Source organism: Hyaena hyaena, unplaced genomic scaffold, assembly GCF_003009895.1.
Source record: "Hyaena hyaena isolate Hyena2069 unplaced genomic scaffold, ASM300989v1 scaffold_770, whole genome shotgun sequence".
NCBI lineage: Eukaryota > Metazoa > Chordata > Mammalia > Carnivora > Hyaenidae > Hyaena > Hyaena hyaena.
Window position 1 is genome coordinate 186,892 of NW_024081405.1, and position 20,366 is coordinate 207,257.

General features: G+C 35.1%; 1 protein-coding gene across 13 annotated transcripts in view; it reads right to left on the reverse strand.

Moving 5' to 3' along the window:
- Nucleotides 1–20,366, reverse strand: part of KIAA0586 (KIAA0586 ortholog) — a 112,320-nt gene that overhangs the window by 69,514 nt on the left and 22,440 nt on the right. For 9 of the 13 annotated variants that reach the window (XM_039218683.1, XM_039218681.1, XM_039218676.1 and 6 more), the window contains 9 exons: nt 19,381–19,513; nt 17,728–17,945; nt 17,235–17,307; nt 15,569–15,796; nt 14,485–14,659; nt 10,436–10,633; nt 8,300–8,487; nt 4,978–5,085; nt 3,510–3,590 (listed from right to left, as the gene is read on the reverse strand). In XM_039218683.1, coding sequence (XP_039074614.1) covers nt 3,510–3,590; nt 4,978–5,085; nt 8,300–8,487; nt 10,436–10,633; nt 14,485–14,659; nt 15,569–15,796; nt 17,235–17,307; nt 17,728–17,945; nt 19,381–19,513 — 1,402 coding nt within the window. The remainder of the gene's footprint in view (nt 1–3,509; nt 3,591–4,977; nt 5,086–8,299; nt 8,488–10,435; nt 10,634–14,484; nt 14,660–15,568; nt 15,797–17,234; nt 17,308–17,727; nt 17,946–19,380; nt 19,514–20,366) is intronic. The other 4 variants (XM_039218682.1, XM_039218677.1, XM_039218678.1 and 1 more) reach the window with 3 other exon arrangements.

Consider the following 20,366-nt stretch of genomic DNA (forward strand, 5'->3'; position numbering starts at 1 on the left):
AACTAGGGGGGCCTGGGTGGCTCAGTCGGTTAAGCGTCAGACTTAGGCTCAGGTCATGATGGCACAGCTCATGGGTTTGAGCCCTGCATCAGGCTCTGGGCTGACAGCTCAGAGCCTGGAGCTGCTTCGGATTCTGTGCCTCCCTCTCTGTCCCTCCCCACTGCCCCCTCACAAAAATAAATAAACATTAAAAAATAAAAAATAAGATAAATAAATAGAGATTGTAACTCAATTAATATCCTCCCATGAGAAAATGAAGCCCATAACTAATAAGTAGCAAGCCAGGGTAGGAACACTTTTCTCTGAACTCCAAGCCATTTGCTATTTCGAAAACTATTTCTTTCACTTGTACATCGAAAGAAACACCTGTCAAATGTCTCTGCTAGGCATAGACATAAGACGTATAAAGATAAGTAAGATTCTTGCCTTTGAAACACTCATGTGGAGTTCACATGAGAAGGCATACCAGGCAACAAAAACTTGAATACATTGCAAATCTCTTAATATTCTTTAAAAAAAAATTTTTTTTAATATCGATGCGGGGATGGAACCCACCAGCCATGATATCGTGACCGGAGCCAAAGTCAAGACGCTTAACTGACTGAGCCACCCAGGTGCCTCATGATCTCTTAATATTCTAAAATAGGGTTTGATTTAATGATGAACAAAACTGGTTTTAGTGTGAAAGTTCTGAAATATGAACAAATGTCTTTAAATTCTACTGACATATTATTATTCAAGCAGGTTCTATGCTCTTTTCTCATCCTTTATAGTTTACTTCCTCCTATTTCTCCCCTTCTTCTATTTTACCACTCTTCTGTAACTCTTCTTGCTATATAGGGTCTTCTCTTGAATTTTAGACCCCTCACAACTTTTTCCCTTAATATGAAATAACTGGTGACCTTGCCAATAATCAAGAAATCAAACAGATAAATGTAAAAGAGAAAAGAAAGGACAGATTGGAAGGACAGAAGCCACAGGAAATGGAATGGAGGAAGAAAACAGGAAGCAGGAGAGATGAGAAGTAGATGGGAAATGGCTGAAAATCATTATGTTTCCTTGAGGGAGCTAGGTGACATAGATGAAGAAAACACTGTACTATACAATAATTTTATAATTTTAAAATAAAATATATTTATTTGAAAAGTAAAGGAAGGTTTCTCAAAGCACTGTAACATAATATTGATGGTCAAAATATACTCAAACCATCAGGAACATGACAAAGGTGTCTCCTGTCACCACTCCTTTTCAACACTGTACTATGTCCTTACTAACACAAGTAGACAATAAAAGAAAATAAAAGGTATTGGGAAGGAAGAAATAAACTATCTTTTTTTTGCAAAGGACATGATTGTCTATGTAGAAAATCTAGTATGTAGATTAATCTACTTAGAATTGAAAAGAGAAAAAGCAACTCCTGGAATTAGTTGTTGATTATAACAAGTTTGCAGGATACAAGGTCAACATAAAAATGTCAATCATTATCCTATATGCCAACCATGAACAAGTGGAATCTGAAATTAAAAACAAATACCATTTACATAAGCATCCAAAAACAAAAAGAAATACTTTGGTATCAACCTAACTAATAAAACAAATACAAGAACTATTTGAGGGAAAGTACAAAATTCTAATGAATGAAATCAAAGAATAACTAAATCAATAGAGATATACTATATTCTTCAATAGGAAGACTCAATATTGTCAGAAAGTCAGTTATTCCCAACTTGATCTATAGATTCAGTGCAATACCAATAAAATTCATAACAAGTTATTATGTCGTTATCAACTAACTGACTCTAAAATTTATATCAAGAGGCAATAGAACCAGAATAACAAACACAATATTGAAGGAGAATAGAGTTGGAAGACTGATACTATTCAACTTTAAGACTTACTATAAAGCAATAGTAAACAAGACAGTGTGGTATTGATGAAAGAACAGTCAAATAGACACATGGAATAGAATAGAGAGCCCAACAATAGAACCATATAACTATAGTCAACTGATCTTTGACAAAGGAGCGAAGGCAATACAATGTTGCAAGAATAGTCTTTTTAACAAATAGTACTGAATAACTGGACAGCTACAGGAAAAAAAATTAATCTGCACACAGACTTTAAACCTTTCACAAAAATTAACTCAAAACTTATACTAGACTAAATGTAAAACACAAAGCTATAAGAGTCCTAGAAGAGAACATAGGAGTAAAATGAGATGACTGTGAGTATGGCAATGACTTTTTAGATACACCACCAAGGGATGATCCATGAAAGAAAAAATTGATAAGCTGGACTTCATTCTAATTAAAAACTTCTGCTCTGTGGAAGACAACATCAAGAGAATTAGAAGACAAACCACAGCCTAGGAGAAAATATTTGTCAAAGGACAAATCTGATGAAGAACTCTTATTCAAAATATACAAAGAACTCTTAAAACTCAACAGTAAGAAAACAACCCAATTTTGAAAATAGGCCAACCTTAATAGCACTCATCAAAGAAGATAGACGTATGGCAAACAAGCATATGAAAAGATGCTCCACATCATACGTCATTGGAGACATACAAATTAAAACAACAATGAAATACCACTACACGAAATCTAGCCAAAATCCAGAAGACTGACAACATCAAATGCTGACAAGGGTGTTTAGGTGCTGGTGGGAAAGGAAAGTGGTACAGCCATTTGGGAAACTTTTAATGGCTTCTCATAAATCTAAACATATTTTTATCATACAATCCAGCAATCATCCTCCTTAATATTTACCCAAATAAGTTGAAAACTTCTGTCCACACAAAAATCTTCACACAGATGCTTACCACAACTTTATTCATATCTGCCAAAACTTAGAAACAACCAAGATGTCCTTTAGTAGGTGGATAAATAAATGTGGTTTATACAAACAATAGAATATTATTCAGCACTAAAAAGAAATAAGCTACTAAGTCATGAAAAGATATGGAGGAAGCTTAAATGCGTATTACCAAGTAAAAGAGGAAAATCTAACAAGGCTACGCACTGTATGATTCTAAGTATAGGACATTCTGGAAAAGGCAAAGTTATGGACACAATCAAAAAAAAATCAGTGGTTGCCAAGGAATGGGGATGCGTCAGGGAGGAATGAATAGATGGAACACAAAGGAGTCTAGGGCAGTGAAAATACTCTGTATGATACTATAATGATGGATACGTTTTTTCAAGCCCATGGAATATACATCATCAAGAGTAAACTCCAGTGTAAAGTATGGACTTTGAGTGATTAAGATGTGTCAATGTAGGTTCATCAATTTTAACAAATGTTCCACTCTATGGGGGATATTAATAGCAGGGAGGCTATGCATGTGTGGGGGTAGAAGGTATATGGGAAACCTCTGTACTTCCCTCTCATTTTTGCTGTGAACCTAAAACTGCTCTAGAAAATGATAAAGTCTTTAAAGAACAGATAAGCAATCATGTAAAAGAATGCTAGAAGAAAACTAATTTTTCATGGTTTCTAAGCTTTGTTACCTGTATGATATCGATTACTTCATCAAAGTTCGTTCCTGGAAACTTCACCTCTTCTTCATCTACCTTCGTAAATTCTGGATTCTAAGAAAACAGTTTTGAAAAGATTTTGTTATGCTTAATTAATATATTTTTAATTCATACATAATTTATCATATTTCCAACCACAACACATGCTTGTCATTACATGGCCCTATTTTCTTATTTTAATACCCTGTTTAGAATTGATTTCATTAAATAAAAGAAATTCAAGATAGTCCTCAAGCTATCAGGTTTCATCTCAATAGCTATCAAAAATTAAATATGTTTCTGTCAATGACTCCACCAACAATGCAACTTAAGTCAATTGATAAAGTTGATAGATTGTAATTTCTCTCCTGGAGTAAAAACTGTTTATATGTCAGATATGTAAGTACATATATATACACATTCACAAAAAGGTAACAGAATCAAATAAATTAGAAAGATAGTTATTTTACAAATTTAGCCTTTAAGGCTTACTTGATATAATCTAGTCCCCCAAACCATATTAGCCTCTTCCTGAGAGCAGAATGATAAACAGTCCAAAAAATTATTTGTAATCGTGTTTTAATAAACAACTCGTGAAAAAAAATCACTGATGAAAAAATTAAACATAATTGCCATTTAGGGCCAGTTCCATTTTACTATTTCAGGTCATGAAAAATTGTTGGCGTTCTCCCTCTCCTTAAAATTGTATACTTGATCATATTTGCTTACAATACATGAAACCTGAGGAAAATTACAGTGTTACTTCACTACATAGTAAAGTTAGAGCTTCATTATTCAATAGCAAATAAATACAAGGGAGAAATGCCAATCTTTGTATCATATCAATACTATACTGAAAAAGCAACATCCAGGAGTGCCTGGGTGGCTCAGCTGGTTAAGCATCAGACTTCGGCTCAGGTCATGATCTCACGGTTCGTGGGCTTGAGCCCCACGTTGGGCTCTGCGCTAACAGCTAGCTCAGAGCCTGGAGCCTGTTTCAGATTCTGTGTCTCCCTCTCCCCTGCTTATGCTGTCTCTCTCTCTCTCAGAAATAAATAGAACACTAAAAAAAAAAAAAAAAGTAACATCCAAATCATGAACTCCAAACATCACTATGAATTCACATTAATTCACATTCAGGAAACTAATTTAATTCCTTGTTTAAATCGAGTTTCTTCTCCAAAGAGAAATTCTCTCTTCACATATGAGAGTCATACAACTTAAGTTATACTTATAAAAAGTTACACTATTATCACTTTCACAGTGTTTATAAATATACTGATTTTAAACCAACTTTCTTGTTCAAGTTCACCAGCAATTCCAGATTAATTTTGAATTCTTTCCTTAAAACCTAAATTATTATAATAGATTATAATTATAATGGAATACTTTACACAGAATAATATTAGTTAAACTCCATAATAAGACATTGCTCAAAACTATATGATAAATTTCTGAATACCTGTATCCAGGTTTTCAGAGGAGGACATGCTTCTTTGGGACTAGGTAGAGAGGAGTCGATGTCAACACTGCCATTTGAAATGCTATCAATATCCACATTGGGTAAAACCTAAAACAGAACATAACATCCAGTTCATCATTTTGACTCAAATATTTGTCATTCTATATATCAGTGACATATAAACTTTTTATTACAAAGTCAATGGATAACAAATATTCTGAGTATTAAAAGCATATTTTACAAAATTTAGAAAATAAAGGGGAACACACAAAAATCCTACTATCTTTATTTTTTTAATGTTTATTTCTTTTTGAGAGAGAGACAGAGAGAGAGCAAGCAGGAGAGAGGCAGAGAGAGAGGGAGGCAGAGAATCCCAAGCAGGCCCCATGATGTCAGCGCAGAGCCTGACGTGGGGCTGGGACTCATGAACTGTAATATCATAATGTGAGCTGAAATCAAGAGTCAGATATTTGACTGAGCCACCCACGCACCCTCAAAATCCTACTTCCTTAAATTACTTTATTTTCACTCTTCCCTTTATCTTTTTACTATGTACTCATGTATGGCTAAAATCTAAAATAGTTTCATTATCTTCTTTTTTTAATGTTTATTTACTTTTGAGATAGAGGGAGAGAGCAGAAGCCAGGGAGGGGCAGAGACAGAGAGGTGGACAGAAGATCTGAAGTGGGCTCTGTGCTGACAGCAGAGCCCAATATGGGGCTCAAACTCATGAATTGTCAAATAAAGACCTGAGCCAAAGTTGGGCGCTTTGACTGAGCCACCCAGGTGTCCCCAAAATAATTTCATTTCTGATTTCTCATTGTAATTAAGTCCTAAGCATCTTTCTTGCTTCCATAGAAACTTCATAATTATATTTTATTATTTTTTTAAGTTTATTTATTTTTGAGAAAGAGAATACAAGCACAAGTTGGCGTGGGACTGAGAGAGAGGAAGAGAGAGAATCCCAAGCGGGCTCTGCACTGTCAGTACAAAGCCCATTGCAGGGCTTAAACCTACAAACTGTGAGATCATGACCCAAGCTAAAATCAAGAGTGGGACACTTAACTGACTGCTCATAATTATATTTTAAAAAACTGTGTATTTCAACAAATATACATGCCTTAATTATTTAACTACTTTTCTGTTGGTAAACATTTATAATATTCCTAATATTTCCGCTATTATACATCACCACAAAAACTTCTTCATACATACATAGTTTTCACCCCTAAACTTTTAGTTAACTAACTTTATGTTAGATAGCCAGATACTAAATCCCTGAGTCACAGAGCATAAATATTCAAAATTCTTGATAATTAATGTCAAAATGCAACCCAATCAAGTTCTATTTAACGACATCAAAAACAGGGGCACCTAGGTGGCTTAGTTGGTTAAGCGTCCGACTTGGCTCAGGTCATGATCTCACAGCTGGTGAGTTCAAACCCTGCATGGGCCTCTCTGCTGCCAGCTTGGAGCCTGGAGCCAATTCAGATTCTGTCTCCCTCTCTCTCTGCCCCTCCCCTACTCACATTCTTCGCCTCTCTTTCTCTTTTAAAAATAAACATTAAGAAAAATTAATGTCATTAAAAACATAATCATGTTTTACACAACCTTTGCCCAAATGAAATAATATAATTGTTTAAGTAGTAAGTTTTTAAATGGAGGTATAGTATTGTTATTTTAATTTGCATTATCTTGGTAACTAGAAAGATTTAAATTATTCATTTTCTTAATTATAAGCTGTATTTCCTCTTCTGTATTTATGTTCTTTGAATATTTCTAGATTTGCAATTGCTTTCTTATTAATTTAGGGAAGTTTTCAGATTTAAAAATTAATCCTTTCTAGTATTTTCCTTTTATCTCACTGTAGGTTGTTTTTCTTTTTACATAGCAATTTTTTTTACATTAACTTCAGTTATAGATTATATAGATTTCAAATCTATTCTTTTATGATAGTAGGTTTTCTTCTCTCATATCCAGACTTAACTTTAACCTTGAAAAAAATTCCATGCAATTATCTCTAATTATGCTGTTTTTATGTTTTACAGCTGTACAACTATAAAATTCATTTATTGCCTACTTAGAATTCATGTGCCATACACTTAGAGTCTAAAACTGATCTATTCTCCACATTAACTAATCACTACATAAATTTTTTTGCTTACAAGAATCCTGTTGTTCACTGATATATGAAGTATCTCCCATATATTAGATTATTTTTAAAAATTTTTGAAGTTTATTTATTTATTTGAAAGAGAGTGAGCAAGCAGGGGAGGGGCAGAGAAAGAGGGAGAGAAAGAATCCTAAGCAGGCTCCACACTGTCAGCACAAAGCCTAACATAGGGCTAGATCCCACCAACTGTGAGATCATGACCTGAGCCAAGCTCAAGAGTTGGACACTGTACTGAGCCACCCAGCAGCCCCTCTTTTTGAATAACTAAAGCTATTTCTGAGATACTTCATTATATAGGTTCAAATATCAAAATGATCCTGGGGCGCCTGGGTGGCTTAGTCGGTTAAGCGTCCGACTTTCGCTTAGGTCATGATCTCGCGGTTTGTGGGTTCGAGCCCCGCGTCGGGCTCTGTGCTGACTGCCAGCTCAGAGCCTGGAGCCTGTTCAGTCTGTGTCTCCCTCTCTCTCTGACCCTCCCCTGCTCACGCTGCCTCTCTCTCTCTCCCCTAGAAATAAATAAAACATTTAATAAAAAAAAAAAAAAAAATATCAAAATGATCCTTAAATCATTAAATAGTATCAAGTCATTAAATAACCATTAATTCATTAAATAATATCAAATCAAATAACATACCAAATCATTAAATAATATCAAATATCAAAATGACCCTTAAGTTTAAGCTAAAAAAAAAAAAAACGACAAAAAATAAAACTTATGGTTTGTGGTGGGGCTTTTTTAAATTACAATTTGACTTAGATTATATATTAACTTAGTAAGACTTGACAACTTGAATATTTTTATATTTTCTTTATTTATAAAGATTTATTTATAATCTTTACATATAAGTTTCCTTTCTATTCATTCAACTCTTGTATATATTTAAAGTCACACTCATTATTTTAAAATTAATTATAATACACTCTTGAACTGTTCCCTTTGGAATATCATCACGTCACCTGGATATGAATCACTAACTTAGAACGGTAGCTTAAATCGTGTAGAACAAGAATCGAGACGTCACGTTAATATCATAGTTTTAAAGAACAAAAGATCCATGATGAAAGCAAAGTTTTCATGAAGCAGCATAATAGACTTTAAGTGCTAAATTTTCTTCCCTTCCAGTGGTCTATTTGTGCACCCTGGCATACCTGTACAGTAAGCTGAGGAGGATCCTTTTTTTCTGACTTCATTTCTATAACTGCAATGTTAGGTTTCTTTACTACAGTTTCCATTTTGTGAGACGATGGAGGAATAGAAGTAGTCACTGTTACAGGGTGTGGCTTGTTAACAATTACTCCAGTGGGTGGCATGGAATCACTATTACTTTGGGTTTGTCCTAAAAAGTTTGGGGAAGAGATGAGTCAACTATTTCAAAAATAAAAGGAAAAGGCAAATACACAATCTGGATGTTTATGGCTGAATTCTCATCTGAAAACCAAAGTGCTATCTGCAATCACCTCTCCTTCTATTATCACCACTGTCAACATACTCACCCTGGCATCCCTTCAGCAGTGACTCACACTTAGCAGGCACTCATATGTGCTAGACACTTCACATGCACTATCTGATTTAACCCTCAAAATAAGCCTAGGAGATATTCGTATTATCCACATTTCACAGTTGAAGAAATAGGTTTAGAAACAACAGAATTTGCCAAAGGTCACAACTGTTTATAAGTGACAAAGCCAAAGGTAAAATGTAGTGCATTATTTTGAGTTATTTTTATTCTCAAATCTTCATAGAGCAACAATGGAAAGAAATAAAACCGACAATAAAATACTAGTGATTGGCTATCAATAAATAGCACATATAACTGCTATTTGGTAGTTACCACAGCGGTCAGAAACTTAGCTTTCCCTTCAAAAGTTCAATTTATTTCCTACATTTCAAAGTAAAGAACATAATCACAGTATAGTACATTCTTTAGAAGCATGGACTCTTTATAAAGCCAGATTGACTGGGTTTGAATCCTGGCTCCACTCTAGTTATGTGGCCTTTGACAAATTACTTAATTTCTCTGTGCCTTGGTTCCTTCATCTATAAAACTGGTATATTACCATGTGTTTTACAGAGTAGATTAAATAAATTAATATATACAAAGTGCTTACGTCTATAGCTAGCACACAGCAAGGGTTAGCTCCTACATTAGCAGAAGGCGTGTTTGAACAGACATAGCTATCAAGTTGACATGCCATTAACCCATAATATCAAAAATGAAAAATTCTCTCTTATGTTGGCAAATATCCATATTTAAATTATTCATCAAAATTAAGAAAGAATAGCAAGGACACCAAGAAAAAAAATAGCTAACTAAATTTGAAGAGCTAGTGTGGGAGCAAAAATGATTTGTTACATTTTTATAATCATGAGTCTGAGAGACCTCAAATAGGTAAGTAACCAACTATTGACTTAGGAGACACAACCACACAATTTTTACTTACCACAGCGTGGTTCAAAAGTACTTAAAACCTGGGGCACCTGGGTTGCTCAGTCGGTTAAGCATCCAACTTAGGCTCAGGTCATGATCTCACAGTTTGTGGGTTCGAGCCCTGAGTTGGCCTCTGTGCTGACAGCTAGCTCAGAGCCTGGAGCCTGCTTCAGATTCTGTTATCTCCCTCTCTCTCCGACCCTCTCCTGCTCATGCTCTCTCTCTCTCTCTCAGAAATAAATTTAAAAATAAATAAATAAATAAATTTTTTTTAATGTTTTATTTATTTCTAGGAGAGAGAGAGAGAGACAGCGTGAGCAGGGGAGGGTCAGAGAGAGAGGGAGTCACAGACCAAAACAGGCTCCAGGCTCTGAGCTGGCAGTCAGCACAGAGCCCAACACGGGGCTCGAACCCATGAACCGCAAGATCATGATCTAAGCGAAAGTTGGACGCTCAACCGACTAAGCCACCCAGGCGCCCCAAATAAATAAAATTTTAAAAGTACTTAAAACTTACTTTACATACTTCACCTAAGACATGACACTAAGCCACTTAAAATGTTTGAATTCTTTAAATTATTATGAACATCTATAACATATCTAAACATTTTTTTTTGCTTTGTTTCATCTATAGCAGTGTACTATAAAATAGCAAAGAAATGTTTCCTGTGACTGAAATTGTAGCAAGAACCCATTATAACAAAGACTGCCGTTATATAGTATAAGACACATTCTGAGGCCCCACCTACAGATACAACACATAGATGAAAAGGTAGGGGACTATCGCATCATTTTGAAAGTTCTGCCACCGCTGATAAGAATTTAAAATTTACCCTGTGTATTTTGTTGGGACTTACCTAAAAGAATGGCCATAGGAATTAGGTGACCTTCCAGCGTACCTGACAGAGTAGGCATTTCTCGGCTTGGGCTGAACAAGTAATGCTGATCACCAGGAGGCAGCATAGTAGGAATGGAGTGTTGTGGTTTAGTATCCATTTTCACAGGTTTTGTTGCATAAAAGTCAGTTTGTGTTCTTATTGACTTAACTTTAGTGCCTGTAATTATCAATGGCAGAGACTTTAAAATATTGCTTGAACATCTACTATCTAGCCAGCTAGAAATACAGATCTTCACAAAAGATCTCCTTCTATATAATAAGGTTACAAGGCTCCCAAATAGAAGTATCATATAAACCAGGGGATGGCAAAACCCTTTTCTTAAATGGCCAGATAGCAAACATCTTAGTCTCATGGGCCATGCGGTCTCAGCTACAACCTGTCAATTCTGCCACTACAGCATGAAAGCAATCATAGGCAATGCACAAATAAATGTGTGGTTACTTCCAACATTATTTATAAGAACAGGCAGCTGGGGGCATGTGGGTGGCTCAGTCAGTTAAGTGTCCAACTTGGCCTCAGGTCATGATCTCACCATTCATAAGTTTGAGCTCAGCCTGGAGTCTGCTTCGGATTCTGTGTCTCCCTCTCTCTCTGCTCCTCTCCTACTTGTGCTCTGTCTCTCTCTGTCTGTCTCTCTCTCAAAAAAAAACAGGCAGATGACTCAGAGGCCCTGCTTTCTGAACTCCTGAATAGATGTAATAACTTCTACAACTACTATGACAAGATAGAGTCAATGACTAGGGGGAAAATGTTGCATAAAAGATTCAGAAGAATATTCAGGCTATATTATTTATTTAACCCATTATATTTTTTTCTTTATGGGTGCAAAGAAGTTAATGGTCATTATTTGGAACTGATCATATTTTTTTTTCATCCTCCCATTACACCTTTACTCATGACATAATTCTGAATAACCAGCCTTTAACCTTTGAAATTACATACAGATAATCAAATTCTGTACCTGTTAAAGGCTTAACAGGAATTAATATCATTATACATTTTTTCTATTCCTATGTATGAAGTTAATCTGTAGACATCAAATCCTGAGGTTTTTTGTTTTTTTTTTTTTTTTTAGTTTCTATTTTTTAGTAATCCCTACACTCATCCTGGGGCTTGAACTCATGACCCTGAAATCATGAGTCCCATGTGGTTCCAAATGATCCAGCCAGGTGCCCCTAAATTCTGAATTCTTAAAAAATTAGAAGTTTGTCTGATTTCTACAGAACCTGAAGAAAGTGAAGAAAAGTAAAAGTATAAAGGAAAAGAAACTATTTTCTAAATAAATTCCTTACATTACTACCTTTTATCTTTTAATAGAGGAGTAATTTTATGAATCTGGATTGTTAAATATAGATCCTAGGAAGAAACATTTTAGTACCACATCTGTATTTTCTCATTCTGTTGTCTCGTATTCATTCATTCAAGTAAATGAATATTTTTCTTGAATGTTCATTTAAAATATATTTCTTCAGCATTTTATATGTTAGGCATTGCTCCAGACACAGGAAATACAGCAATGCATAAACCAAATGTACTCACTGAGTTTACGGTCTAGTAAGGAAAACAATCAATAAAAATATAAAATCAGACATTTCTCTAAAGAAGGCATAAGGATGGCCAATAGATACCTGAAAATATGCTAATATCATCAGGGAAATGCAAATCAAAACTACAACGAGATTATCACCTTATACCAGTTAGATGCCTAAGATTAAAACACAAGAAATAACAAGTAAGTGTGGAGAAAGAGGAACTCTCATGCACTGTTGGTGGGAATGTAAGCTGGTGCAGCCACCTTGGAAAACAGTATGTAGTTTTCTCAGAAAATTCAAAATCAGAAATACCATATGATCCAATAATTCCACTACTGTATATTTATCCAAAGAAAACAAAAACACTAATTCAAAAAGATAAATGTACTCCTGTATTTACTGCAGCATTATTTACAATAGCCAAGATATGGAAGCAACTCAAGTGTCCATTGATAAACAGGTGGATAAAGAAGATATGGTATGTATATGTATATACACAGTGGGATATTACGCAGCCATAATAAAGGATGAGTTTGTGCTATTTGAGAAAACATGGATGGACCTAGAGGGTATTGATCTAAGTGAAATATCTCAGACTGAGAAAGACAAATACCATATGATTTCACTCCTAAGCAGAATCTAAAAACAAACACACAAACAAATAAAAAGCAGAATCAGACACATAATAACACAGAGAATACACTGATAGTTTCCAGAGGGGAAGTGGGTAGGGGGTTGGACAAAATGGGTGAAGGGGAATGGGAGGTACAGTCTTCCAGGAATGGAATGAATAACTCACAAGAATGAAAGGCAGAACATAAGGAATACAGTCAATGGTATTATAACTGAGATGTAACAGGACAGATGGTAGCTACACTTTTGGTGAACATAGCATACTGCATACACTTGCCAAATCACTATTTTGTACAACCTAAAACTAATGTAGCATTGTGTGTCAGCTACACTCACAAAACAAAAAACAAAAGCATATAAAAAAGAAAAAATATATATATAATATCAGATTGTGAAACGCATAATTATGAAGAACAAGAAGGCAGGGTGAGGGGAGAGAGAGATACAGGAGATCGTTTTTGGACAGGATGGTCAGGGTCGACCTCTCTGAATCGCCAACATCTCAGAGGCAAGATCCAAAGAACTGCAAGAGTAAGCCATGCACATTTCTGAGGGATAAGCTGTCCACATAGAGAAAATAACAGGCAGCAAGACCCAAGCATGTTTCCACAGGTTCAGTCACCTCTACCATTAAAAGGATTACTTAATAAAATTATTTTGTAATTTTAAGTATTTTAAGACTTCAAGTTATTTTTTGCAATGGCTTTCAAAAGTCCAAATATAAGTTAATACCAAAGCCCCAATAAACAAGAGAAAATAGGGTAAATATCACCCATAAGCTATATGCTTTATGAAATAACACCAGCAGGATTTCTAGATAAACTGACAGTCTCTATGATCACCTAACTTTTAGAAATGAAAGGAACAGAAAACTAAAGCAATGACAAACTCCAACTTCCAGAAAGGGTAAGAAACAAAACTGAGTTGTTATCCACAAGTTATTGCATATTGTTGAAGTGGCTTACTGGCTGCTGAAGTACAAGCTGACACACTTCAAAATGTAACCAGTGTCAACAGACTCAATGTTTAATGAAGAGTTATATTTAAATATACTAGTGAAATGGTAGATGTGAGTCAAAACATACAGTAATAAGTGAATTTTTTTATGTTTATTTATTTATTGTGAGACAGAAAGAGAGACAGTGTGTAGGAAAAGGGTGGGGGAAGAGAGAGAGAGGAAGAGAGAGAATCCCAAGCACGCTCTGCTCCGTAACTGCAGCACAGAGCTCAACACGGGCGTGATCCCACAAACCATGAGATCATGCCCTGAGTGGAAATCAAGAGTCAGAGGCTTAACTGGCTGAGCCACCAAGGCGCCCTTGAATTTATTCTTAGTGGTATACAAAAGTACCAAAAATTTTTTCCACCTTTACTACCTAAGGCTCTTTGAGAATAAAGAAAACTGAAAAAATGCCCATAAACACCTTTATAATAATAGACAGCAGATGACTGCTATTCTTTGTTCAGAAAGAACACCATAGAGCAATGTCTTTAAGGAAATATCCACTTTCCCTAGGTTATAATTTAAATTGTTCACGATATCATCTTATAAATGTAAATTTTATCATGTTTTTTAATGAAACTACCACTTAATCCTATCTTTTCCCACTTACTCCTATTGTGCCTTGAATCTGATCTCTATTTGTCCCACTTATTTCTATTCTTTGCCTTGAACTGGTCTATTTCTCCCTACTCTCTTAGAAAACAATTGTTTTCCACCCCCAAGCATTATATAATTTGAAATGTATTTGGGAGTGATTAAAAAAAAGAAAAAAGTAACTTTACATATTAAACTGATAAAATAAAAAATGAAGTTTACCACAAAAAAGTGAGGTTTCTTACCTTTAACTCGTTCTATTACTTTTGGTCTCTGGGGTTTGGACTTAGGAGATGGAGAATTAAATCGGAGATAAGGTCCTTTTTTAAGAGTGCTGCGATGGCCTTGATAAATTGGTTTTCCATAAATTTGTAACATATAATCCTCATCTTGTATTACTGGGGTCGCTTTCAAAAATCCCTAAGTACGCAAAGTTATTCGATTCACCAAAAAAGTAATTATCAAACACATTTCATTTTTCTAAAGTCTTCTTTTGCCACTTTGTACCATAGTAAGAACGATCAGGTCAGTAAAGTCCTCTACTTTAAATGGTTCTTAAATTCTGGGTATAGTTTTCAAACTATAGCTCTAACGTTTTAAGGCTTTCAAAAGCACAAAAATTAAATATAAAAATCATCCATTCAAAAATCATAAAGGTTCTTATACTACACTAAGCATATTTTCAGCATCAAAACGTAAGGTTTAAACACATTTTATATAAGTATAAATATATACATTCAATCACAATAATATAACAAAATCATGTCTTTAAATTTTCTACATTCCTGATCCTGCCTTCAGTCATAATCTAAATGCCACAATAAGGTAGCATTTACTAAGGTAGATCTCCTAAGTGCTAAACATTGAATTAGATGCTTTATTACTGTGCCCAGCAATCCATGTTTGACTTTAAGAAAGTTACAGCCTAATTACATCAGCCATTACATTTCCTCCATAGTATCGAATATCATACCTCACAAACACTAGGCACTTGATGTATCTGTTAAACTGAAAAATATACAAAAAATATGTATATTCATTCATATAAATGCATTTAACAATGAAATCTAATTTTTAGTGCCACAAACTAGAGAATCTAATGTTTGGACTAAATGAGCTCTAGATATACCTGCTGTAACTAAAATATTATGATTCCAAGTGTGAGATCTTAGAAGGAACCCTAAACAGCAACAGTTTAGAGATAGTTTACATTTATATAGTCCTTCATATTTTTAAAACATTTTAATATTCACTTCATTATTTAGAGCTTAAAGGAAATGGTCAATTATAATGCAATATTCATGTCACAAAACCAGAGTAGGATCTTACTTCTTTTCTCTCTTTCTGTAAGTTTGAAGCCGGGATGTTTCTTATGAGTGGATTTCTAAAATGCTCCTCTTTTTGTTTTTGAGAATGTGTTCTTTGAATTACAGAATTTTTTGCCGTTTTGTCTTGTATGTTAGTTTTGATATCTTTACTCATATTCTGAGTTTTCTTGGTCCTTTGATTCTTCCAATCAAATCTCTTTTGTTCATAATCTTTTCTTGAGAGTTCATCCTTAACATAACCAAAATTCAAATTACTGCAAATCTATCCGAGTAGTGCTTTCACATCTAAAGTATTAGAATTTATTTTCTGCTATTATAGAAATACAATTTAGCAGATTTAATGCTTTATAAATTAATTATATTGCCTTATTTATGAATAAAAACTCTCTGGGAGAATAAGGAAAACTTAAAATGACTGGTGCCTTGTGGAGCAGGGGAATGAGAAATGGTACATGAGGTACAAGAGTAAGAGGGCAGCTTTTCATTACAAGTCTTACATTTTTGATGTTTGAACCATAGGACTATAGTAAGTGTTCAAAAAGTTAAATTTAAAAAAAAAATGTCAAAAAAGGAAAGAACTTTGTAGTACAACTCTGAAGTAAGTATTTATAAATTAAAATTGCTTGAAGATTTAAAGAAACATACTTTGTAATGAATCCACAGTATTAATGTGATATATATTGCTAGTTGTCTATACAGCTAAAACTACTCTCCCAATCTTCTATTAGTTCAATTTATTTTGGTGCATCACATAGTAGATAACAATCATTTCTTCACAACACTAGAGATATGCATTATTAACAAACTCTAAAAATACATTTTAGCAGTTATTGCTGTGGAAACTGAACTAACACTTCATCTTGCTACCATTGTGAGGAAGCAAATACATACACCTTACAGTCAGAAAACAACACTGCGCCCCAAGATGAAAATAACAGAGTTACCTTGTCTAATTATGCCCTCTCAAATATTTAAAATTTTTTAAATTTCCTTTAAATTACTGACCCTCTAATGAAAACAACTCTGCTTGATTTTTGCAGTGCTCATATCTAAAGATACACTGTGAGTTTTGAGAGGTGAGAAAGTAGGTCCTTTTTCTTTTTTTTCTTTTTTCTTAGTTTATTGTCAAGTTGGTTTACATATAAAACCCAGTGCTCATCCCAACAAGTGACCTCCCCCATGCCCATCACCCCCCTTCCCCTCTTCCCCACTCCCATCAGCCAGTAGGGCCTTTTTCATCTGGGACTGACTTCTGTAAACTTAGAAACCAGAGAAATCTTGTGTGGTATTTTCCCTTTAAATAACTTTGGTGTTTTTACTTTGTCAAGTCAATGCTTCTAAATCTGCTGTCTTGAAATGTTTTTGTAAGTATCCTTTTTTCTTTTTGCAAGTATCCTTTTTTTTTCTTTCTAAATGCTTTTGCTAAATTTTCTTTCCAATTACTCATATTTTAGTTATTGTCCAAAAATTTGCCAGATAAGAGCTATATAATTTATGAGGAAAAGCACTTGCTAATAAGTAAAATGAAACTCATTACTAAGTAAAGATTAACAATGATATTAAAAACTATAAACAAATTTATATATAAGGACTATTTTGAGAGTAAGTATGATACTTGGAAATTATCTCTTGAGAATTCACTTAATTCTGTTTTTTCCAAAACCTACCTCAATTTCTGCAGAAATAGTCTTAATCCACTCATCCACTGTCTTTCTGATCCGAATCTTCTCTAACATTTCTCTATAAAAGAGAAAAAAGAATGGTCTTAAATTAGGATTTAACGTTCTGAGAATAGGAACAAAATCAGATGTCTTATCTAGTTTTGAATCTACTGTGTAGCCCAACAGTCTTCCTTTGAAAAAGGAAAACCAATATTATTAGTTTCCACCAAATGTCTGAAGGATGTTTGAATAGATCCCAAAAGATATATACCAAAGAAAGAAAAAAAAGTTAAAGGAAAATTTCGCATCTGTAAAAAGTAATAACAACAGGTAGATATCTAAATTCCAACTGTATAATGAGTCCACATAATCAAAGGAAATAACCCTTTCAACACACTGAAACACATTAAGCAAAATGAAATGCATAGAAAAAAGATTAAGAAAGTCTAACAACTGGCAATTTCATGAATAATCTTGGGATGCAGACATGCTGTCTCACCTGTTGGTAGATAGAGCATTGATAAATGAGTACATGGCGGCTCCATCCTTTGCACGAATAATAGCTTCCAGGTTTTCTTCAAGGACTTTTTTATTGTTTTGTACTCCTCGCAAAATCTTCTCAGCATCTTTCAAGACAGATCTTTTATTGGTTGTTTGAAGCTTAATGGAATTCTGTGGAAGATCAGCAAGACTTGACGTAATCAGAGACTCTTTTGGCTTAAAAGAAAAAAACAAAAATGTGACAATATAAAGTTCATACCAAGTATATTATTTTTTATTATTTATTTATTTTTAAGAGTCAGAGAGAGACAGTGCAAGCAGGGGAGGGTCAGAGAGAGAGGGAGATACAGAACCTGAAGACAGGCTCCAGGCTCTGAGTAAGCTGTCAGTACAGAGCCCGACGCGGCACCTGAACCCATGAACCATGAGATCATGACCTGAGCCTCAGCGGACGCTTAACTGACTGAGCCACCCAGGCACCCTCATACTAAGTATTTTAATGCAAGCAAGAGCTATTACTATAGTTGGGGCCATATACTATGTCAATACTTTCATGGACTCAATTTGTCAAACTGAAGAGCTATAAAACCAGTACTTGGCAAATGGTAACTATACTTATAGTTAGCATTTCATAAACATGTCTATTTGTTGAGCCACTATGTTGTACACCTGATATTAATATAATATTATATGTTAAGTATATTGCAATTAAAAATTAAAATTAAAAGGCGCCTGGGTGGCTCAGTCAGTTAAGCGTCCAAGGTCAGCTCAGGTCATGATTTCACAGTTTGTGGGTTTGAGTCTCGTGTTAGGCTCTGTTGTTGACAGCTGAGAGACTGAAGCCTGCTTCAGATTCTGTGTCTCCCTCTCTCTCTGCCCCTCCCCAACTCGTGCTCCATCTCTCTCTCTCTCTCTCTCTCTCAAAAATAAATAAACATTTAAAAAGTTAACATTAGGAGTGCCTGGGTGGTTCGGTTGGTTAAGCGTCCAACTTCGGCTCAGGTCATGATCTCACAGTTCGTGGGTTCTGGCCCCGCGTCGGGCTCTGTGCTGACAGCTCAGAGCCTGGAGCCTGCTTCAGATTCTGTGATTCCCTCTCTCGGTGCCCCTCCCCCACTGATGCTCTGTCTATCTCTGTCTCAAAAATAAATAAACTATAAAAAAATTTAAAAAAAAAAAGCTGAAATTAAAAAAATAAACTTGGCAATTAAGGCTTCTTTCCATTTAGAAGTACTAATGTGAATGTTAAGTGAAATAGGGCTGGTAAGTCCACAGAAGTGCTGGGCAGTTCAGTAGCCAATGCAAGTTATATGTGGGAAAGAAAGCAAAAACAAAGAGTGAGCAAGTTGGCACTAGATAAGTATGGCAGACACTTTGGACCAGATATACAAAGGTCATTCACAGCGCTCTTTTCGCTCCCCAACAGAAGCTTCATGTGCCAGTGGCCACACGGCATTCCTAGCCAAAGAGCCATAAATAGAGATCGCTTAGGGCTTCTGGAAAAGTTTTGTAAAGAAAAGAGACTGGGCTGGTCTTTTTCAGAACCTTGTCCTCATCCTTCTGCTTGCTTTCTGTCCTGAGAACTTTTATATTTCTTCATAATTTTTACCTTGCTACTCCCATCAATTTTAATATCCTGTCCCCACTTTACCTGGACTATACCATTTGTTTCTTTCCTCTTTGGGCCAGGGTCATGAAGAAAACCATCAGACCTCTGCACAGTCAATTCAGCTGTTCCTAGGTCTTCACAGAAAGGAATCCTTTGACAAGAGAGAATGCCAATGCTATGAAAGATTTAAAAATAAAGTTCTCCAAAATTGTCATAAATTGAGCAAACATTTGAATACATAAGTCTTTGATGCATTCTTAGTTTACAGTACTAAATGGTGTTCCATTAATGGTAAAATGAAATTAATCAGTCAAGTGATTAAACATATGAAACACAAAAAAATCACAAGACACAAAATTGTTGACCAGACTAGTTTAGGTATAGTAGGAAAAGAGCAAAAGGGTAGAGTACAGACCTCTAAAAGTCCACTCCTCCATAAGAGCAAAGAGAACACAGACAAAAATGGTCAAAATCAGCTTTTTCAGAACTCTAGAAATTGAACAAAGTCTTATAACAACTCAAGGAACATTTCATCAAGAAAACAGCTGACTCTCAGTAAGAACAGCAAGCTTTCTGGCATTTTTAATTTGCTTCATTCCAAGACCCTTTCCTTAACTCTATGGTGGCCTTAAAAATCGGCTTCATAACCCCTGTAGGTGTGAAAAACAACAGCCTAGCCACCACTCAAAAGAGCAGACCAGGTTTGGAGCGCCTCAAAAAGTCCCATTCGCAGGATTTCTCTTAATCTGACCTGACTCAGAGCTAGCTCAGTGAAAAACCCTAATGTCAGGTCAATTTTTCAAAGCAGTAGCAACTGTTTAACATCTCAGCTGCCCAAGGGAGCTATAGCAGTTGAGGTAAACAAGGAATGCCAATAGACTAAAACTCTGGGGTATGAGATATCTATGGTGGAACTTTGAATAGCCTTAACTGGAGATCCAGAAGCCCATGTGCATATATAGGACTCTGTGAATGCTCAACAAGATCTGAGAAAAACCTAATCTCTCATGTCAGGCTGATCTAGAGAC